At 50.4% G+C, this 22,409-nt stretch overlaps 5 protein-coding genes across 5 annotated transcripts; 3 read left to right on the top strand and 2 right to left on the bottom strand.

The window, feature by feature from the left end:
- Positions 1 to 1,666: 1,666 nt before the first annotated feature.
- On the top strand, positions 1,667 to 3,204 carry N0V96_009916 (uncharacterized protein; the record flags this gene model as incomplete). Its single annotated transcript, XM_065758782.1, has 5 exons — positions 1,667 to 1,720; positions 1,789 to 1,888; positions 1,951 to 2,019; positions 2,303 to 2,680; positions 2,780 to 3,204. 5 exons carry the CDS (start codon positions 1,667 to 1,669, stop codon positions 3,202 to 3,204), a joined length of 1,026 nt encoding a protein of 341 aa, XP_065612549.1.
- A 4,637-nt stretch (positions 3,205 to 7,841) lies between these two features.
- N0V96_009915 (uncharacterized protein) lies at positions 7,842 to 8,807 on the top strand (the record flags this gene model as incomplete). Its single annotated transcript, XM_053197992.2, has 1 exon — positions 7,842 to 8,807. The coding sequence occupies one exon, from the start codon at positions 7,842 to 7,844 to the stop codon at positions 8,805 to 8,807; it is 966 nt and encodes a 321-aa protein (XP_053044483.1).
- A 1,677-nt stretch (positions 8,808 to 10,484) lies between these two features.
- On the bottom strand, positions 10,485 to 12,895 carry N0V96_009914 (uncharacterized protein; the record flags this gene model as incomplete). Its single annotated transcript, XM_053197993.2, has 2 exons — positions 10,485 to 12,401; positions 12,461 to 12,895. 2 exons carry the CDS (start codon positions 12,893 to 12,895, stop codon positions 10,485 to 10,487), a joined length of 2,352 nt encoding a protein of 783 aa, XP_053044484.2.
- A 3,358-nt stretch (positions 12,896 to 16,253) lies between these two features.
- N0V96_009913 (uncharacterized protein) lies at positions 16,254 to 17,838 on the bottom strand (the record flags this gene model as incomplete). Its single annotated transcript, XM_053197994.2, has 2 exons — positions 16,254 to 17,773; positions 17,826 to 17,838. The coding sequence occupies 2 exons, from the start codon at positions 17,836 to 17,838 to the stop codon at positions 16,254 to 16,256; spliced, it is 1,533 nt and encodes a 510-aa protein (XP_053044485.1).
- A 1,281-nt stretch (positions 17,839 to 19,119) lies between these two features.
- N0V96_009912 (uncharacterized protein) lies at positions 19,120 to 21,663 on the top strand (the record flags this gene model as incomplete). Its single annotated transcript, XM_053197995.2, has 3 exons — positions 19,120 to 19,249; positions 19,308 to 21,426; positions 21,606 to 21,663. 3 exons carry the CDS (start codon positions 19,120 to 19,122, stop codon positions 21,661 to 21,663), a joined length of 2,307 nt encoding a protein of 768 aa, XP_053044486.2.
- Positions 21,664 to 22,409: the final 746 nt, after the last annotated feature.

The following is a 22,409-nucleotide window of genomic DNA, read 5'->3' as shown; positions in this document are numbered from 1 at the left end:
GGAGCGGATCGCCGTCAGCGCCACCTGTGGAGACATTCAGTAAGATTCTCACGAGTAAATCATCGCTCACTTACCGCTCCACCACACACACTGATCAACCCAAACCCGAAGCCCATCATTCTGCCTTTCGGGGTACTGTCGGCAATAAACTGAGCAGCGGTTGCAAATGTTGGCTTAGAGCCAAATAGCGCGTCTGGCTGGACGACGAGGATCACACCAACGAGCGCGACAAAGGCCCCGATCCGATCAATCACTTCGAACGTGCCATAGTCTAGGTATCGAATCAAGATCATGGCAGTGAACGGACCAAGGAAGTTCAAGGCCGTTGCTTCACTAAGCTTAAGGTACATGATGGAAACTAGTAGGTAACATGTTAACAAGGTCACCTCACCAAAAGCTCATGTCACGATGCGATAGTTTATCTTACAGTAGAAGCCAAAGGCTCCGAAAACGCCGGCCGCTGCCCTCAGAGCTAGTAGCCACCTCAATTCTGGCAATCCTAACGGGAACTTTGGAGCTTTCGTGAACCAGAGGTAGACAGTGCATGCTGTGCCCGTGATGAGAAACCGGACGAATAGAACTTGGAATGGGTGTACGGGGTCTTCGCCCGTCTCGAAAAACTTGGCAAAGCCGTTTAGTGCCGCGGCAGAGAGTTGGGATGCCAGCACCAGCATCGACGGCCTGTGCCGGTCCAAGAATGAGCGACTCAGGCCTTTGTCCATTTTGCAAAGCCTTACTGAGAATAGCAGATTGTGGTTCGTAGAGACATTTCACCTGCCTCCCAGTGTCTAACCAGAAGTCTTTTCCTACAAAGTTGCTTACCGTAACTCAAAGGGTTCCTTGTTCTTCCAGCTCCGAAAAGGCAAATGGACACAATGCCCGGAAAGTCTGGAACAAAGGGGCTGGTGGCATTAGGTGGCATAAGGTTTCGGAAACTCCTTCATGAAACCATAAACGGGACCACGGCGCGACGCTATCCCTGGCCCGACAGCACCGTGCGTTGACTCGCGAACTCCCTCATGCAACCCCGGCTCCGCCCACTCGGACCGAAGTATCCCAGTCAACTTTACCTTTCGATCCGGGGGCTAGACGGAAAAATGGTAAGACGCCGGTGGTTCGGAGCCGAACATGAAGGGAAGCGCGTTGGGCTCCAAAAATGCGAATCGCCATGGAAGAAAGTATGGGGTGAGCTGAATGTTGAAGGGGTCGTTAGTTTGGGCCCTCCACCGTCCCACCCGCGTAGAGCTCATGTTAGTTGAACAAAGTCCGGAATCAATCACCCGCGTACGCCTCCTAGTGTTTCACAGTGAGAAAGCGACGCTTCAATCTATCAACGATGGCCAGTTATCTCAATACCAACACGCAGACCACCCTCAGTCCTCCCCGGCCATCATGGGTCGACTTGGCCAATTTCGGCCTGCCAAGCTCGATGGAAACCAGCAGCTATGTGCCTTATCTGATGGCTATCATCTTGCTAGCCTCAGTGATGACCGTTTCGCTGCGCAAAAACAAGCTGTCAGCGTTCCCAGTTATAAATGCCTCGAAAAATGAATATCTCATGAGCGGAAGGGCGATGTTGGCCCGGGGCTTGAAAGAATTTGGTGGAAAGCCTTTCAGAGTCAACACCGGCCTTGGCGGCGGGGTGATTATTCTCAATCACAGCGTCATGCCAGAGGTTCGAAACGATGCTCGTTTCGACTCAACGAAGTTCTTACTCCAGGTATGACGAGCGGTAAATCGAGCTTATTGCTTGGAGCTCAATTGTTGACTTTTGCGCCGTTCTTGTAGTACTGGCAAGCTGGCATCCCAGGGTTCGAGCCATACATTGCCCTCGGAACTGAAATCCTGCACAATGTCATCAAATGGAATCTAACGCCTACTGGTATTGGTATGTTATCTAGAACTTACACTGATGCTGATTTTCTTTTATTAATTCCAACATATCTCTAGCCAAGCTGAACAAGCCGTTGTCTGATGAGGCAAACGCTGCTCTAAGTGATATTTTAACCGATGACGAAGGTAAGTTGTGATCACCATGGACCACGCACGAGAGCATCAAACTCTAATGGCTTCTCCCTCTCTTCAGAATGGCACGAGGTTCTCCTTGGCGATGTAATCATTCGAATTGTTGCCCGAGTGTCCTCTGTCATTTTTCTTGGCCCAGAGCTGTGCCGAAACCGCGACTGGCTGAAAATCACAGTGAATTACACCAACAAAGCAACAAATGCCGCCAAAGTCTTACGGCGTTGGCCTGTGTTTCTCTATCGCACCGTTCACTGGTTTCTCCCGGAATGCCGTGAAGTTCGCGCTATGCTAGTTGAAGCGCGGCAAATCATCGCGCCTATTCTAGAGAAGCGCCGTGTACAGAAGGCAGCAGATCCAAGCTTAGAGTATCATGATGCTTTGGACTGGTACGAGACGGCAGCGAAAAGAATGAGCGTTGACTATGATCCTGCCGATCAACAGTTGGCCCTCAGTATTTCTGCCATTCTGACCAGCAACGATCTCATGTCCCAGAGCATCATGGATCTTTGTAAGAACCCAGAGATGTTCGAGCCCCTAAGGAACGAGATCCGGTCTGTTATCGGAGATGGGCAGTGGCGGCCTACGAGTCTCTACAATACGAAGCTCCTTGACAGTGTTCTTAAGGAAACTTTGCGTCTTAAGCCTGTCGCAGCTGGTGCGTTTCTCCTGTCCTTTGATCAACTACTTATCTTATTGCGTATTCTTGGGGCATTTTTTCGCCATTCTCATTAGCCTCAACTAACAAATTTTGCAGTGGGTCTTGGACGCAGAGTCGTGGAAGACGTCCGCCTCAAAGATGGCACATTTCTTCCCCAAGATTCTGGCATTGCTATCAATGCGGGAAAAATGTGGGACCCGAAGATCTATGAGAACCCGCGAACCTATGATGGATACCGTTTTCTGAGACTGCGGGAAGCTTCTGAGCAAGGGGAAAAGACATCCCAGCTGGTCAGCACTTCGCCTGAACACTTAGGTTTTGGCCTCGGCATTCACGCTTGTCCTGGCCGCTTCTTCGGCGCCAATACGGTGAAGCTGGTCATGTGCCACCTGTTGCTCAAGTACGATATCAAGCTGGCGGAAAACGCCAACACTAATCCTCTGGAGTTTGGGTTTTCTATGCTTGCAAACCCCACCACCAAGGTCCTTGTCAGGCGGAGGAAGGAGGATGTGAACTTCTAAGATAGAGACTCTGCCATCTATGTTTTCTATCCTTGATGTCTACTTTAGTACCCACAATGGTCCAAATAGCCCTAGTTAGAATGGAACTTCGGTTGAAGAGTAACAAGGATCACCCCACCCGCTGGCCCCACAGTGGCGGCAATCATACTTTGTCAAGTTGAAAGTCTAAATCAACTCTCGTTGCAAACGCCTATAGATCAATGAACTTTGTTTGATTTTCCGCCCGCCGGCATCAATTCGTGATCATGTTCCCCATTTTTAGGAAAATACCATTCGCCCGCGGGTAAATACGACCGCCCAGGAGACTTACTTGCCGCTAGGCCTTGCCGATGTTTCCTCCCCAACAGCTGGGTCAGTTCGTGCCAAGAGCCAAGATTGTCTTGTCAGGCCACAGGTTACCAATCGGCTAGCTGAGCGGGCCGCCCCTGAACCTTGAGTGACACTTGAGCATTGTACGCAGTTTAAGCCTGCAGCTTTGTCCTTTTCGACTAAGACTGCTGTTTGAAAAGGCGTCATGGGTCTGATGTCTCCCTCGCTCTCGCTATGAGGTGCTATGAGTTCTTCGAAATATATCAACTTGCCCGCACCACTTGGATGAGCTCTAGATAATGATCCATCAAAGAACCCTCATCAATATCCAAACTCAATCTCCCAAACAAACCTCCACAAATAGCCAAGTAAGGCATTGCTGTCTTGCGATTCGCCTTCTCTCCGTTGACGAGGTAGTAAACAATGAAGCAAAGTGATACTAAGAGAAGCTGTCCCATATTGCCCCATTTCATGCTAGATGATCCAATATCCCTTTCCACGTGCAACGTCAGCAACTCTGTCTCAATTGCGGTGACATAACGTACCTTTCAAATCCCTTTTCCCAAAATATTCCACTATTTGCCAGCTTAACAACGGCAAATGCCGACTCGACACAACGCTCGACACACCTCTCCCTGGTCTGCTCGGCAACACCGGACACATCCGCGTCATCTGTAGCGATTGGTGTTATCCACGGACAATGGATGAAAAACACAGCCCGATGATACATGCAGAAAACACGGAATGCCTTCCGTAGCTGCCAGTCGTCCTTAATACTTTGGAGTACCTTGGCATCATTCGCCTCGTTGAGAGGTGCCGGCAGGCCACTGAGCCATTCATTGAGAACATGGCAGCTGGCTTGCAGTCGATCGCGACGATCATATGCTGATGCGGACTTGTTTAGTGCTCTTGGGCTGTACTGAAATTTCAGTACCGAGTGTAGAAGCTCGGAGAAGGTGTATGACGCGGCAATCATGTCGTCTCCTTTGTCAAACGATGGAAATTGGATCCCCCATCCCAGATCTAGTATCTTTACCAGCATGTCAGTAGGTGCCTTGGCCAAGATCACGGAATTGGTAGACTCACTGGGAGCATCCCATGGTGGATAGCGTAATCGGTCTCGAGGCTGTAGAGAAACCAAACTCCCCGTTGGGCCAGCTCCTGATCCTGATCGCTAATGCTCGTTTGCTGGCCTCTTGCCGCGTGAACGAGACGAAGGTCACGCGCACAACACACTGCTGCAGTGATTTTCTCCCAGATCAAAGACTCCTCGCATACGTATGCAATCACTGCCTGTTGTTTAAGTTAGGGTCTACAGCCATCTTTGTGGTGAATCCGTTGAAGATTGAATCGTAATTACCATGACTAGCGTGACCTGAAACTTCAGTAACGTGCTTGGGGAGTTTTGGATGTCTTTATACAGCCGTAAAGCTGCTGCAAGGCGTTTTTGTGCTTCGTAGGCCTCCTCTACGCTTCGAGTTTGTCGATTTCGTAGGCAAGCTGTATGAAAGCCCACAGCTACAATGGCTTCTGCAAAGACTGAAACTAATTTATCGGGCTCAGGTTCTCTGGACCGCTTGATAATGCTTTCGACTGCAGATTTCGTCATGAAATCACTAATACTATTCGAGTTAAAGTAATGTTAGTTTTGGGCAATTCGGGTCGTCTCGTCCCCCCCGTATAACTACTCACGGGCAGCAATCTTCAAAGCATGCTATTTTGATTGTGTCAGCTATCTCCACTCGGTTGGCTTAAGAGTGGGACAATGCTTACCATCGCAGTATCGTGAAAGGGCGTTGTCGGTCTCGGGAAACTTTTTCGTCCTATCAAGTGGTCCATCCTCGCTTGACACCACTGGACTCTCGCACAGAACTCGCCGTAGACCGTTCACAATCTTCATCGTCTGATTTCTTTGGATATCCCTGCCTCCCTGAGAGATGAATTCAGGAAGGCCATAGATATTTGCGGCGGAAAAGTCGACGTGCACTGTACCATTATTCGTAGCCGGCAATTTGTCTTTCGGGTTGAAAGCAGGTGGTGGATTTTCCGTTGCTTCGTCAAAGTCGAATAACTGCGCGGTGTCTAAGTCATTGGCGTTCTTGTAGTAATCGTATTCCACTTCACCTACTGTATTATAGTCTGGAGGGCTCGTAGTTTCCGGCCTGGTGCGAGGTTGGCCATCATTCGGTAATGACGGAGCAGTAATTGGCGACTGCGGGAACTGCTCTGTGTTTGAAGTAGTGAAATCGAATTTGAACCCACTGCTGGAATTACAGTCAGATGCCGTCGTGTCCAGCAGCTCCATGAGCTCGTCTTCTCCCGGCAATGGTAGATCCATCAGGTTCAACCGCCCATCATGCCCCAAATCCGGGTAAGCCTCCGGGAGCGACAGTTGGAGCATACAGCTGAAGTCTTCACCATCGACCTTTCCACCGTTATTCGCAGTTCCTTCTGTTGAGTTCGGCGTCAAAAGATTTGTATCACAGGGCATTTGTTGCCAAGCATCGTATACGGAGCAGTTCTGGTCGGTATTGATTCCTAGTCTTCGGATAGTGGGGGCAGTTCTGTTGGTTGCTCCCGGTGCGCTTGTTCGTCTCGGCCGAGGAGCTAACGGCGGATAGTAGCAAGCCTGCCCGTTTCGCTGATAGTTATTAGTTTAGGCCTGAGTTGTACAGTATGGGCAACCTATTCTCACCTCACAATTAAGACACGGGTCGGCTCCATCACCTGAAAAATGTCATGATGAGCTGACAATGCTAGTAAGGCTGAATACATACAGCGGACTTTCCGCGACCTGCAAGCCTGACAAGCTCCTCTTCGGCGTGTGATTCGACGCATGTTGATAGCTTGAGTTAGGTTTTGCGTGGGAAATGGGCATTCAAGCTTCGAAGTATTCTAGAAAGAATACCGGACGGCAGTGTTCCACGTTGAGCAAAGCGTCGGCACTTGTTGTAAACAAAATGTCGGGCTGGATGCAAGATAAGCTTGGTCTAAGTAAGCAGTGCTGCGATATCACCAACGGACGAAACCAAACACTTACCCAGAGTTTTGGCTAACTGAGCAGGGTTTCCCCGGCAGGTAACTCGAAGTATACACCAGTCAAGATTGTTACACCTCCCCGGCATGAAGCTCTGTCTGAAGTGACAATGACCCAAAGCATCCCAAACTGAAGGATCCAGACTTCCCAAGCTTCTCTAGCTTGACAGCAGATCCTGAAGAATAAGACTGTTTCGTCAAGGAACCAGCTCTATCAGAGGACCACAACATGACAAAAAGAATAGAAAGCAGCATGGGATGCTTGGTTATTTTGAGGAGCCAGCCAATCAAAGTGATTGATGCAACTACTCTGTTTAACTTTCTTTCCCCTCGCCGCGTAACCCACAATCAATGCTGCACCATTCGCTCTGGGTGGGATGTGTTCATCACATCAGACGGGCTTTGGCTTTGTGGATGACTCGCCCCGTCTTTGGAGAAATGGCAAGGATAATCAAACCAGAAGGTTGGGCTTGGCTCCTCTTGCAGCTAGTAATTACATGAAGGTCCATCAAGATGGTGTAATATCGTGCGCGGGGCATCTGGATCCGCGTGCCCCGAGTCCACTTACTTCGCGATTACCCGCTCACACCTTGCAAGCTGAGGTACATGCGTAAGTGAGCCTTGTTCTGAGGCGGAAGCTACAGCCTCTTTAGCCAGCTTCCAAGAGCTTCCAAGCCAACGGAACCTAATCACGCTCCCGCTCGAAATTCGGTGTTTTTCTGTGAACCATCTGTCAATCTTGCAGGCAGTGCCGTCGGTAAAGCAGGGGTTGGAAACATGATCAGAGACAAACTTCCACTAATTCCAGTGTTGTCAAAACTTATTTCAAGTAGTGCGTGGCTGTTCGTTCAAAGGCCAAGAAGCTTTGAAAGACTCGATAGACGCGCTTATCTACTACCACCTAATTATCAGAAACGTCAAAGTTTAAGCAATGCGACCGTGGATTGAGTCAGTCGCCTGCACCCCAGTATCTCCATCAGACTCGGACCAGAAGGTGTGTAGCTCTACCGTCGCAACCCGTCGGTTACGGAAAGAAACACAGACCATGCAAACCTAAGAATTGCTCCCTTTCTTCCCAGCCAGTCCGATGGGATTCTCTCGGTACCACGTTCAAGTCCGAGGATCAGCACTACAGGGCCAACCGCCATTCCCAAGAATAAGAGAAAGCGGTGGGCCCGGAACCGTACGCGGATCGACTATTTTGCCTTCATATCGTGTCATTCTCGGGTTACCATTATAAGAACACCCAGCAACAGAGACACAGGCCAGCGCCCGTTCGAACCCTGTCGACAATGAGTGGCCCCCTCGCTGCCCCTCACCCAGATGCCGGCCATCAACCCAATGTGGCCATCGCCAAGGAGGCAAAGCATTACGTCGATCACCGGCCTCCCTATCCAGAATCTATGTGGAAGCTCTGGACAAACTACCATGAAGGCCCTCTGGACGTCATTCATGACATCGGTTCGGGCAGCGGCAATGCCGCCGAAGGCCTCTTGACGCACACACCCTCGCCTCCCACGCATGTCGTCCTGACTGAGCCGCAATCCAAGAACATCGAAGACTGCCGCGCACGCTTTAGGGACCGATTCACTGGAACCGACTTCTCATACCGGAACTGTCGCGGGGAAGACCCCTGGGAACCCCTGCTCGGTGTAGACCACGTCGACTTCGTAATGGCTTGCGAGTCACTGCACTGGACTATCCTTGGACCCACTCTAAGCAACGTCGCAAAGAGCCTGCGGGGGAACGGAACCTTTGCGGCCGTCATTTACGGCCCTTTTCCGGGGATTACCAATAACGAGAGTGCAAACACGGCCTTCAAGGCTTTCATTGGCGAGCATGCCGCCCATCTCTTGAAGCAAGAGTGGATGACCGAGAACTGGAAGCGAGCTGCTCGCCAAATGTTTCATGGCATGGACTGTGTTCCGCTTAGAGACGATGTTTGGAAGGATGTCAAACGCATTGAGATTAACTGTGGGGATGGATGGTATGCTAAAGACTACCAACCCCTCGATGGGACAGCAGATCCGGTGGGTCATCTTGGGGTATCTGAGCGTGTTGCGATAGATGATAGCGAGGACTGGAGGATCTCAGCCTCGGTTGAGTGGCTGAAGCAATCGCTCGAGTCTATGCGGTTTGGCTTCACTGAGGAGTCATGGCAGTCGCCTAAATGGCAAGAGATTGCAAAGGACATTGGGAATGGGCCGTTGGAACTCAAATGGCAGGTTCACATGATACTCGCCCGGAAAAAAGATTGAGGCTTGAGCGAGTAGACCTAGACTAGTACCAAAGGGTTGTGTCAGGCAAACAACTCAGCATAGTGTTGAATGACAAGAGTTCCTCAAATCAACCCTGGGCTTTACGAAGCACCGAAATGTTCGCAGAATAGAGACATAAACATTGAGGGTCACTTGAGCCAAATAGACTCGGTCCAATTGCGCATGTTAACACAGAGTTTCGCCGTTCCGCACTTACACGTGGCTGTTTTGGTTGGTGGGATTCTGTGTCAACGTAACGTCCCAAGGACATGGGCAGAAGTTCAGGCTGTGTTCACATTAAGCTTTCTTGCGTTTTTAGGATTGGATGCTTTGTTCCATATTTCTGTCAACAAGTTCTGTTACTAATTAAGGCCGAATACTGAGAACTGGCATTCGAGCAAATTGGTCAAACTTGGTCGTTGGGACGAAACATGTGAAGCCAGCTATATTTCGGGTAGAGAAAGTCAACCGTGTGGCTAGGATCCCTCAGAAGTAGGGATGTTACCTTATCAGTCGGTAGTGTGTGCCGAGGCTCGAGAAACTTAATTGCAGTTCCAGAGCCCGAGCCATTATGTTCGCTTGAAAATGACCTCGTTGTCAAAGGTTAGGAGAGGTAAGCATGAGTCGCGTTCTTAAGCCCGACGGGGATTCCATAATAATGGACTCACAGCCCGATTTGGACTTTGCCGAGAAAGGTACGTAGAGCGTCTTGGGGATTCTGAAGATCATGTCAATCCCTGACTTGAACATCGGTGGCAAGGTGTGATCTCGCGGTGCAATGAATAATCTTTAACACTACTTCGAAAACTAATAATCAGGAGTGAATGCAGAGAGGGGGATGCTTTTCGGGTCAAGATATGTCGTGGTTCTGTTGTGATCTTGCAGTATTGCAGAGTAGACATTGTTGGGGTACATGTAGCCCAATCTACATTTGACGGTCGAAGACCGAGAGCGATGACTTGGTCGAGAGTGGGTCCATCTCTAAATCGCCCACGCCGGAAAGGTCCGTAACTGGGAAAAATAACGACAAATGCTTTGGGAGAGAGAGAGAGAGAGATGAATCTAACTAAGAGCGCTTCCTGCCAGCTAGCTTAGTTGCATCACAGGTGAGGCTGTCGACAAATGAACCCTAAGCCGTGGAACTGGCTCGCTGCCCGGGCAGTGTTTATACGTATCGCAAATGATACGGATATGAAATACGCAATTGTAAGTTTTGACTAGTCATTAGCTGCATAGTCTAGCAGAGCATGTATACGGAGTAGATATGTGACTTTGACTGATTTCGCCGAATTCATACCATGTTAATTCTTCAGTATAGACTCGGTAGACATTTTCGGCAATGTCAGACTCCAGAGTTTCGACTACCCTCAAACGAGCCAAATGCAGGGATGGCAAGGTTTCTAGGAGACTATCTGTATTGGTTGCGAATGAGCGCCCAGGCAGGTCGTTATGGGTCATGAGACCACAAGTATCTCAAGGCACGTGGTTGTTCCAGTCGTCTCCAAGATTTCACGGGCCCAGCGTCACCGGAACATCATGAAAAACTCCTCATTGCATCGGGACTTTTAATTCATTGGGTATCAACGAGTGTCTAAATAGTTACAAAAGTAGGGAATTCAAAGTCATCCTCCTACAGTATTCATGTCATGATAATTTACCTCCAAAACCTTGACTCAACTAAGCCCGGTTGAGGTGAGTGTGGCTAATTGCAATCTTATCCTTCTGCTCATACTTGAAGTCCTCCGGCATGTTCTGTGCAAGGTACTCCTTCAGATCACCAATCTTGTGTTTGGTGGGCTCGTAAACAAAGTTCTCGGGAACATTGAGCTGTTCGACAATGGAACGCTTGTTGTTGGTGTGCTTCTGGACATAAGGAGAAGGAGGCTCGTAGGCGCCCTTGTACGACAGACTACCAGGTCCCTTGTACTCCAAGTTCATACCAATGACCTTATCACTGTAAGGCAAAATGTCATTGCTAATGACGCCGTCATTGCTGACAGTCGATCCGGCAACGCACTTGGCCTTGTTCCAGGCAGAGTCGGCGGAGCGGGCCCAGATCTCGGTAATGTTGGTAAGCATGTCCGACGTGTAGAACAAACGACAGTTGGCAGCCTCATAGATGAACTGCTCTGGGAACCCGTCCGGACGCTTGCGAGCGTAAGCGTTGCGGTAATTGAAGCTGCCTCCTGACTTGGCGAGAGTGGGAAGCAGAGGAGGGTCACCAAGGTCAGGCAGCACATCAAATGCGGCCTCGAGAATGTCGGTCTCGTTAGCAGCAATGGCGTCACTAGCAACCTGCATGATGGCAGCCTGCAAAGACGGCCAGTCGAGGACTTCTGAACCCTCGACACCGCCGATCGCCTGCATTGGAGCCTCCGACGGGCGACCTCCAAGGGCAATCGTGCGGACTCCCTGTTCCCTGACCAACAGACCAGTGAAAATGGTGCAAGTAGAGGCACAGATGCCATCGGTGATGACAACGATGTTCTCCGGCTGGAAGACCTGGTCACCAGTGCTCGTGGGATAACCAATGCGAGTCTGGTTGTATCGCAACAGGTTTGTAACATTCTGTCCGGCAATCACCTCCGGGCCATAGAGGTCTTCCCAAGTCTTGAAGGGCTCAAGCTTATCGTTGAGTACATTCGAAACCAAGTCTGCCAGAGTATCAGGAGAAGCTTCTTGGGCGGTAAGTCCAATAGCGTCGAAGGCTTCGTGAGCGCGAATGCGGTTTCCATCCCAGATATCGGTGGTCTTGGGGAAAAGCTGGTTGTAGAGCTGGAAGCCAGCGGCAATGAATCCACCACCATTGGCCTGGAGGTCGATGACGAGCTTCTTCTTGCCTGCATCCTTAGCCTTCTTCAGGAAGACATCAACAACACGTCTAGCCTCAGCGATTTCAAAGGTGCTGTTTGCGGTGTCGATATCAGACGGAGCGAAAGAAGACACGGCCAGGACGGCGGTGTCGTCGTAGGAACCGTTGAGGAAGTACGTCGAAATCCAATCACTCGCGTGCTTGGATACTGGCAACGGATATCCCGGGATCTGGGTCGTTGTAGGTGTTGCGCTAGAGGCGGATGAGGATGTAGCGGACGAGGAGGAAGCGACAGAACTGGTGCTGGTAGGGGGCAATTCAACCTTGGAGTGAATGGTTTCGGCACTGCCGAGATACTCGACCAGCGATTCACCGACAATGGCTACGAGCTGATCCACGTACTCGGTGCCGTTGGTGAACTTGATCACCTGCTTGTCCGGGCAATGTCCAGGGAAGCGTAGGGCGAATTCGTTGCCTACACCTTGGAACTCTGTGGCGGGGTTCGTGTTGAAGAGAGAGTTGTATTTGGCGTCTGGGTCCTGGGTGAAGACTCGCGCAGATTGTGCCTCTAGCCACTCGGTGATGGGGACATCGTCGATACTCTTGATATCATAGACATCCGTGTCATTGACATAAGACTTGAGGAAGTCGCTAACGAGATAGACTCTCGGAGCGCTGAGACCATCATCGGAAACAGAAACAAGGTTGTTCAGACTGCGGAAGGTAAAGAGGCTGAGAAGGGCCGGGTTGTAGTTGAAGTGACCATCAGAAGCTTGAGTAAACTAGTGGATATCAGATTCTGTTTAAATGGCAACCAGATTTCATAACAATCATAACCTACCAGCCGCTTGATGTCGAGCGCAAACTCGATCTGGCTCTTGTATTTGTCCTTCATTACACGGGCTCGAATCTGGCCGAGCCCACCAATAACATCCACGCCGGGAACGAGATAGCCTTCCGGAGGGTTGGCCAGGGGCTCCAAGGTGCTTTGGAAGTTAATGTATGGCTCGATGTAGTTGAGGAGATCCAAGTCATTCTGCTTATCAACAGGGATCGACTTAAGACATTCGTATGCGATTGAGGGCTTTATCGCAGCTGCTGTTGCACTGGGTCTGGATGAGAGGAACGATTCTGCAGCTGCTTGTGCAACGGCACATGCATTTGCGGGTGTTGAAGACGCATGGTGTCCGGTATGTGTTGCCTGCGAGGTTGTCTGCGTAGGCTTTGCAGAAGCTGCACCTGCAAGGGCTAGCGCCCAGGTGAATGATGATCGCATCTCGACAACTGTTGATGAATAGTTGTATGAATAAGCAAATAGGATGATAATCCGGGGCGCCGTAGGAGTTGTTCAGATTCTCGCTGGCTTGGAATGAAGTCTGGGAGAAGCGCCGTGTCTTATATCAAACCCTCAGTCGCCATGATGACCGTCGAATTGAGCGACAGCTAGTTCTCCGCCTTTCCCCAGCCTCGACAGTAGACAAGCGTGTTCGGGGATTCATGATGGAATAACGAGTAGCCTAAACAGGCGAGGTGAGGCTGTGGGTTAGGCACGACGGGATGGGCTCAGCTTTGGAGTAAGACAACAAGGCTTGCCGGGGTCGACGCTAAGATGACTAGCCTGCATGTTGGCGTCGGGGCGACACTCACAGCCCCCAAACCCGGTCACCTCGTTCTTCGGTTTCCTGGAATAGCGATAGTGGTTGAACGGTTTCTTTGATGGCGGATACTTTATCGAATCCTTCGGCGGACGACGCTGAGGTACATGTATCCCGGCGGGGCCGCGGTGGTTGAATCATGAAGGTCCCGAGACTTGGTCAACCACGGTGACTGTGTGCTTTAATCATGGTGCGGATATCGTTCTTACAGTAAGTACGGATTCTTGTGGACGAAAGCCGACGTGTTGGAGGAAATTGTTTTTTTCCCTCAGATAAATTGCACGGAATATCAAGGAAGATGCGCCGCAAACGTCTGCGTGCGAGCTCCTAACCGAATCTTCGCATCGCCATTGCGGCAGCCGTACGAAGTACAGAGAGTAAACACAAGAGGAATGCAAGAGAGACGCGGTGGGACACCCCCGAAGCGCGGTGCGCTAACACGTGGAGCCATAATCCTTCAGGATCGCCGCAACGGCATTAGCTGAACAAGCATCAGCAAGCAGAAGCGTCCCACCGTCAGCAGTATGGGCAAGATGGGGTACATGGCGAAGTCATCGTTGATTTGTCCACCACGAATAACTCCAGTCATGCCCATTTCCCAGAGATCAAGGGACTGTGAAGGACTGTGAAATCGGCACAGGTGATATGAGACTTCATCATTCAAAGTCAAGGTCCGCGATTAGTCGGCTCAAAGAACCGATGCTACCCTGAGGTACTGTTGGTTCATCCGAGTTAGGTGGGCTCAACTTGCCGCCGCCCAAGGCTTATTTCCGTCCAAACATCGAGACCCAACCAGTCGGTGCACACAAAAGACGAAGGTGGTTCATCCTGATGGTGCAGATCGTCCATTCTACAAATATGGTCGAATACTCGAGTCAGTGGAAGGCCTAGGGCCTGATCCCAATGACCAAGAGCTTCCAGTGAAGGTAGGGAGGCTCAATAAAGATCACGCAACTTGAAGTGACATCATGGTCTCTTTCACAGCTGGCGTCTAAAAAGTGCTCAAAGGCTAAATAGGCCATTCGTCGCGAGAGCCGAATACGCGCTGGGGCGGATGTCAGAACCGGAAATTCAGAGATCCGGCTGCAAGGAAAACCTGAACTTCGGAAGCAACATTGGATCAACAGCAAGATCCTCGCGCTATGGGCCTCATAGGGCAAAGCCGTATCCCCACGCATCCAAACAGCTCATCAAAAATGATTAAATGAATAATAACGAGGATCTTTCGAGGGCGCCATGGTCGGGTTTCCCACGGGGATGTCAGTGCCCTAGACCGCTTTAGGCTCCCATCAAGTATGGTGGCTTGGCTTGCAGCTTACAGGGGAGCGCGCAGGCTTCCATTTGGGTGCCTTGCTGGCGCTGTCTGGTCAGTCTGGTGTGCTATTTTTTGACATTTTCTGTTTGTCATGGTGCACTGCTGGCAGCCTCCCGATGCTCCCGCCCCTCCAGTCAGGGTCAAGCTTCTTGAGAAGGAGGCTGAGGAAGGATCTTAGATGCTTATGTTTTTTACGACCACCCGAATCGGATATAACTTTCGACGATGAATTGCTCGGCTCCCTGGCGCTGTGAAGGAAATGAGTCCAACCGGGTTGCTGGTCGCTACCGGGTCGCTATTCCACTAATGTCTTACCCGTGGTTCCTTCAAAGCTTGCGGTGTGGTGAAATTTCAATCTTTGCTTCATGAGTTTCGCCTGAATTATTCTGCCGCCTCAGAAGCGTCCAGGTGCTTTACAACCATATTCGATCTTGATTCGGTGACGCTGGTTCCTGGCAAAATGTTGAACTAAACAACTGTGTGACTTAGCCTTGACACATGGCCAACTTCATTGGCTTTTCCCCAGCAGATTTACCTCCAACATCTAGACCTAAGACGAGCCCCACGCTGGACTACGCCGGTCTGAGCTTAAGCCAGCACAACCGACCTTACCAACACTGAATCTGGAAAGGACGAAGACCGTCAACACCAATTAGGCATGGATGTCGGCTTGGAGTCAATTGCTTTAATCCCCAGGAGTATCAAGACTGATGCAAGCGGCGCCCCGGGTGAGGCGGTGGCTGTCGAACGTCCCGGAAGCCGGACCCGAATGACATCACGTTGATCTTCCGCTGTCTGTCGGATTGTCCGTCGCTCTTCGCATTACCACATGTAGCAAGCCGAGCAACATGTCAGAGTTTAGTCACAAGTTAAGGAATCAAAGTCAGTAACGGAATCTAATGGCTTCCTGAAGCTACGTTTAATTCCAGACAGACTTGGAAATCAACTGACGGAGTGTGTTCCGGGTGCCACGCAGCCTGGGGAATGGAGGCCAACATGGCTTGTGGTCGGTCACGGATTGTGCCCGAAGGATTCGCCTCTGAACCCTTATTTGCCGACTTACGATGTCACGGGAAAATGTAATCAATCCGAATCAAGATAAGAACTCATCAGGGTGCCTGTGGTGGCGCGATCTATGGCGGTGGTCCTTAACGGAATCCGGGATGGATTTCCCTCGCGAGCGACACGTGGGCCGAGAATGTGCGCGGCCTCCGAGTCCGAATGCAGGACTTGGTGAATCCACAACGTACTTCTTCCTCCACTGTAAGGAAAAGTGTATGAGCTACCTAGGTCAGTGAGCATGAACAAATGCCTCACCAGATTTTGAAATGTCGCATGGATTCACGTGAGTGAGAGAGACCACACTCGGAGCCAAACCGTTCTGTGAACTCAAGCTTGCAAGCCCATGTTATGCCACCTGAGTTGGTGATGTGTTCTTCTTACATCACAGATCTTTCCATGTCGCTTTCAGACTTATTCGAAATGAATTTACAAGCTCATGTATGGAGCATGAGCCAACATGCCCCTACCTGTGTTGAGTTCAGCAGAAATCTAAAAGTTTTATTAATCAAGCTGTAAAAGGGGTCTTGCAGACATCCAATTGGAACATCTTTCTAAACCATGCCTCCAATAGTACCTAGAGTATACAACTACGATTTATCCATCTATTCCTGATAGATGTTCGAATCAAAGTTGGTAGGGAATCTTTCACGACCCGCAGCATCTTTGTTAACCCATACAGATACCGAGACGCCTGGGCATTTGAAGATGCCAAAGCCCTCATCGTCTATGACCACTTCGCCTTCCTCCCAGCCTAGCAAATCGGTCCATCTCTCACCAATGTGTTCCTGGCCGACCGCCATGCGAATCTCGCCAGGGCCCTTGTTGCTCATCACACAAGCAAGCCCGTCCGGTTTATCCCAGGTCGCACGCCTTACGAAACCAATGCAATTCGCGTCGTCCCAGTAATCCTCCTGAGAGCCGTAGGCATAGAGCTTACGAGCAAGCATCAGATCGGCAAGCTTCCCGCCGCAAGACGGCGGCTCCGAGTCCTTCTTCATCCCGTATAGATCTCCATAAAAGGGACAAGGATAGCCCTCCTGACGGAGCAAGATGAGGGAGTACGCGAGGGGTTTGAAGAAGCCCTCAATCTTTGTGTCCATTGTTTGACCTGGTTGCGTGTCGTGGTTCATGACCACAGTGACCGCGTTGATGGGCTTCTCTTGTACGAGGCTGCCGTCGAAGACTTTCCTCAAATCGCCGTCTTCGGTTGTGCTGATTTGACTGAAGTTGTAGACGAGCGGCGCGTCGTAAAGGGAGAATTTGTGGTCCATCGTTTCCAGCCACTCTTTCATCTGCTCAGTTTCCGCGGTCCAGAACTCTCCGACGATGAACATGTCTTTGCCGCACTCATCTCGCAAGTTGTCGATCCACTCGTTGGTGTATCGCTGACTGAAGTGTTGCACAGCGTCGAGACGGAAGCCCTTGAGTCCCAATTCCTTGGTGATCCATGTGCCCCAGTTCTTAACGTCGTCTTGGACCTCCGGGTGTGAATAGTCAATGTCGGCAAACATCATGTAGTCGGCATTACCCTGCTCGTCGCCAACCGATTGAGACCACTCCTTGTGGTCGCCCATGATCTTGTAGATGGCCTTCCGCTCATTCTCCTGGTTCCAATCGGTGCCGCCAAAGTGCTCCCAGTGCCACTTCATGCTGGAGTACTTGTCTCCTCGGCCTGGAAAGTCAAACCCCAACCATCCTTCGATCTCGTAGGGCTCTGATGTCTCTTTGTTGCGGTCGTTTTCGTCAACCTCGACAACGCGGCACCGCTCCGTCTTATCGGCTCCAGCCTTGTGGTTCAGCACCGCGTCCCAGTAGACCCCGATTCCATTCTCTTTTGCCGTCTTGCAAAGCTCAACCAAATCCTCTTTCGGTCCCCATTTTGTCGACTTGCCACCTTTTTGGTCGAACTCCCCTAGATCGTAAAGATCGTAGATATCATAACCGTTGCCCTCCGCCGACTGTGCTTTGCAACCTGGGGGAAGCCAAATGTTGTCGACTCCAATGGCTTTGAGCTTCGGGACGGCTTCTTTCAAGCGTTTCCAGTGCTGTTGATCTGCCGGAATATTCCATTCGAAAGCTTGAAACATGGTATCATTTTCACGGGTCGGCTGCTGTTCATGTCCTGCCGGGGCGTCAGTAGGCAGTTGAGTGGAAAGAAATGTGTAACAGGTTACCTAGGTCACCCATGATGGTGACTTTGTTGCTATTGTCGGTCTCTCAACTACCTCAGTGGCCTTGGCGTTGCGATGATTGACAATGCTCTCGTCAGGTGAAAGTGAAGAGGGGCTTGGATGAGAAGTAATTGATTTACGAAAGAAAACTAAGAGGAAAAAACCACGTTTTGAGAAGTAGAAAGTGGTACTCGCTATTAATATCAAATTGAATTCATTTCGTCATACGTCAAAACGCGAGCCGCAGAATGTCAGTGTCTGTGGGTGGATGCGTGGGCAAGCAGGTTTATCTCGTGGCGCCCTGGCAGTTTCAAGACACTAAAGATAAGAAGCACACACGATATCGAGGATGAAGCGCCCTTATTTGCTCGTTGTTCTTGATTGCCTTGACCCCCTGCTAGCAGCAGAAGTGCTTGGGTGACGTCGCCGTGCGCTCATGCAATGCGTGATTTTAAGAACCGGAGCTTTTCATCCTTGAAGTCTTGGGAGTTGGGCTTCGGCCTCCGGTTAACTCACTTTGTATGCGAAACATCAAATGTGAGCTTCAATCAAAGAAACAGTCAGGCAAAGTTGCATTCAAGGATTCAAGGCACGGCGTACGGTCAAGTTTGGGGTTGTCGCGTTTGCAGAACCATGCACGTATAGATCAAGTCCCGATCGCTGCCACTAAATCAAGTCACAGTGCAAAGTCCTTCAATTCACGATTCGCTTCTATCAACTGTGTTGGTACGCACACTGTGGTCCCCCAGGCTGCTCTAAATCGCCTTTTCTAAGCCCGGAAATAACGATATCGAGAAGAATCATCATCGCTGGGCTTTCCATACTTCACTGCTTGTACTTTACCGGCTCTCGAAATGTCCAAGTTTGCGAACAGCCCGTGTATTTTATGCTTCATACTCTTCATGGAGTACCTTTTTTCATGTAAACCAGTGAGTTGACGTTCCCAGCTGGTATGGAATAGAGTTGGGGTTCGGACCGAAACATGTTCGACGCCAGTCCGGCGTGGCACGCCAGGTGGATGTTGAGAAGGACTCGAAATTTGTGAGCGGCAATTCAGCATAGAGCCATGCACACTGGGGAGACCCTGGGCAGTGGGCTGCTAAAACCTTTCAGGCCATTCTATCACTTCTAGCTATAGTCATGACTTCAGAGTATCCGATAGCCATCATTATAGCCGCAATTCTATGTTGATGAGTGACTCAGTACTTGACTAGAGGCACCAGTAAAGTGCACACACTCAACCTCAGCCAAGTCAGTTGTGTTACTATTTAAGCCGAAATCTCACTTTTCGCCCCTCATGGCTGCCACAACCGTTCCGGAAGGCAGGACGCAAGTCATCTTCAATCAGCTCAGGACTTTTATTGCCAACATTTTGACGATCCCGGTTGAAAACATTGATGATACATCTTCATTCGTTACGCTCGGAGGTGAGCCCCGCAGGACTTGCTCAATTCTATGATCATGGAGGTGCTTATAATTTTCCAGGAGACTCGTTCAAGGCAGTTCACCTGTACCAAAAATGCTCTGAGCAAGGCCTGAGCGTCCGGTTCCAAGATTTACTCCACAGGTCCCTGAACGAAGTCGCCTCATTAGCTTCCGACAATGAAGCTGGGTGTCCTTCAACTCAACAACTCAGACAGGGAGATGGCAAGTTTTCGCAGATGCCTCCCGACTACGATTTTACCAAGATTTTTGACAAGCTGCGGGAGAAGTACGACATGAGCGACAATGCCGTTGAAGACGTTTATCCTTGCAGTCCAATGCAAGAGAACATGTATATTGGTCAGAAGATGGTCTCGAAGCGGCTTTACCGAACACGGGGGCTCTTTGAGACTCAGGCTGAGTTTGACCTGGAACACTTCCAAACGAGTTGGAACGATATTATCGACCGTCATCAAACTCTCCGAACTTTTTACGTGGAAACCTCGGATACTACATCTGGCCGCTTGTTAGATGCAGTCGTTCTAAAGTCTAAACCAGAGGCCATGATCATCAACTATACGAAGGATTTGGAGGAGATAAGACGCCAGTTCGCGGATGGGAGTCTTGAGCAACTCGACGCAGACGAAGAGAGGCTTCAGCACCAAGTCACAGTTTACCTCAACGTTCAAGAGCCGGGCCGAGCCTTGTTTCAGATGGACTTGAACCACTTGACCGTTGACGGTAGCTCATTGATGATAATCGTAGATGAGTTGGTCAAGAGATTGCAGGGCTCTCGGCTTCTTGGCCAAGCACCAGGATACGGGAGATACATCGACTACTTACAGACTCGGACGGACGAAGACGGTGCGCTCGACTACTGGATCGACTATCTGGACGGGACAGAGCCATGTTCGTTCCCAGTCATGAACGACAACCAACCGGGTGGTGCCGGATCCTTTCAGGTCTCAGAGATGCCTCTCGATGTCGGTCTAGATCAAATCCGCGCCTTCTGCCAAAAGCACAATGCGACCATATCGAATGTGCTGCAAGCTGTCTGGGCTCTTGTCCTTCACACTTACACGGGAGACGCGGATGTCTGCTTCGGTTACCTTTCTTCCGGGCGAAGTTTGCCCATTTCTGGAGTGTCTCAAATCGTTGGGCCAATGATGAACTTGCTCGTCTGTCGTGTTGGTGGAATACACAAAATGTCGCTCGAAGGCCTAATCCATACTATCAGAGAAGACTTTCTGAACGCGCTACCACACCAGTGCTTCTCTATTGGCAAGGTGCAACGGATTCTTGGAACCAACGAAACGAAGCTATTCAACACCATCATGACCTCGTATTACTCGCCTTCCATGTCCGACACCAGCAGCAGGACCTTCTTCAAGCTAATCTCATCCCATAACGCCTCTGATTTCGATATTGTGCTAAAAGTTGTCTACTCGGACTCGGATATTCGGGTGCGACTCGCCTATTCGACGGCCACGTTATCATCGGTGATGGCGAGCAACGTCTCGCATACCTTCTCAGGCATCTTATCGAGGTTGATTGAGATGGATGATGCACAAGCTGCCGTCATTTCAACAACCGCAATTACCACTTGGGACATGCAACAAGTCGTAATGTGGAACTCACGCATACATACTCCGCCGCCCAGTCCCCATTTGACTTGTGTTCACCACCTGATCGAGAATCAAGTCCGGCTCCAGCCTAATGCGCAGGCAATCCACTCGTGGGATGGAAACATGACTTACCAAGAGCTTGACGAAGCTGCCTCCATTGTCGCCCAAGAGATTCTGAAGCGGGACATCGGACCTGGAGCTTTCATCGCGCTTTGCCTTGAGAAGTCAAAATGGTATTCCATCGCCCTTCTCGGCGTCTTAAAGAGCGGTAATGCCTTCGCTCCTGTTGACATCTCGAATCCAGAAACTCGACAAAAGGAGATCCTGCATCAGTTGGGAATCTCTATAGAATCTGGACTTATCATTTGTTCGAAGCAACAGTCACCATTAATCAGGCATTTGGCTGGCCAGGTCCTCCAACTTGATAATGACCAGGCCTCTCCGAAAAATGATAATACTATCCCGCTGCCACGTGTTTCTCCCGACAGCCCAGCCTACGTCGTTTTCACCTCTGGCTCTACTGGCAAGCCAAAGGGAGTCGTCGTGGAACATCGAGCGTATGCGTATGCGGCTCAAGCTCACAGCGATGGGATACACATCAACTCCGCTTCGAGAGTCTTACAGTTTGCTTCCTATGGGTTTGACACCAGTATGGAAGATCATCTGACAACTTTGGCCGTCGGTGCCTGTCTATGTGTTCCAAGCGAGGACGACCGGTTGAGCTACCCGGACCTAGCCAGATTTGCATCGATATCACGGGCAAATTGGGCACATCTCACGCCTTCATTCGCTGAGATGTTCACTCCGGTCACGCTACCGACTATGAGAACCATGGTTCTTGGTGGGGAGGCAATGACTGCCAAAAATATTCAGAACTGGGCCTGTCCACCACACACAGAACTCATCCAGGTTTACGGGCCATCGGAGTGTAGTGTCACTAGCACAATCAGTCCGCCATTTTCAAAGGACATCAGCCCCACCAATATTGGGTTTGCCGTTCCTGGGTGCGCAGCATATGTTGCTAGGCCTGATGACCCAAATATCCTTCAGGCTATTGGTGCAGTAGGTGAGCTCCTGGTGGAAGGCCCGATTCTTGCAAGGGGCTACCTGGGTGACTCTGCTCAAACATCAATCTCGTTCGTTGAGCGCCTCGATTGGGCACCTGGTAAAAGACTTTACAGGACCGGCGATCTAGTCAAATACGACTCTGCTGGTCAACTCCACTTTGTCGGGCGAAGAGATGCGCAGGTCAAGCTCAGGGGTCAGAGGATTGAGCTGGGAGAAATCGAGCGACAGCTGGTTCTCGAGTCGAGAGTGCAGCATTGCCTCGCTCTTGTTCCGAAATCTGGACCTTGTGCGAAAAGATTGCTGGCCGTCGTCGCGTTGAATGGCTCAGCTGTAGCGCAGCCCGTAAAGATGTCCGCATCGCCCATCAAGATCCTGGATGCACCTTGGCTCGAGCATATTGACTGCATGAGATGCTTCCTTCTCGACAAGCTACCACCTTACATGAACCCAGAGCTGTGGTTCATTCTAACAT

Source organism: Colletotrichum fioriniae (genome assembly GCF_027942845.1).
Source record: "Colletotrichum fioriniae strain IMI 355084 chromosome Unknown scaffold_13, whole genome shotgun sequence".
Classification (NCBI taxonomy): Eukaryota; Fungi; Ascomycota; class Sordariomycetes; order Glomerellales; family Glomerellaceae; genus Colletotrichum; species Colletotrichum fioriniae.
Note: the sequence above shows the minus strand (reverse complement) of the source record. Positions and strands in the feature narration are given on the sequence as shown.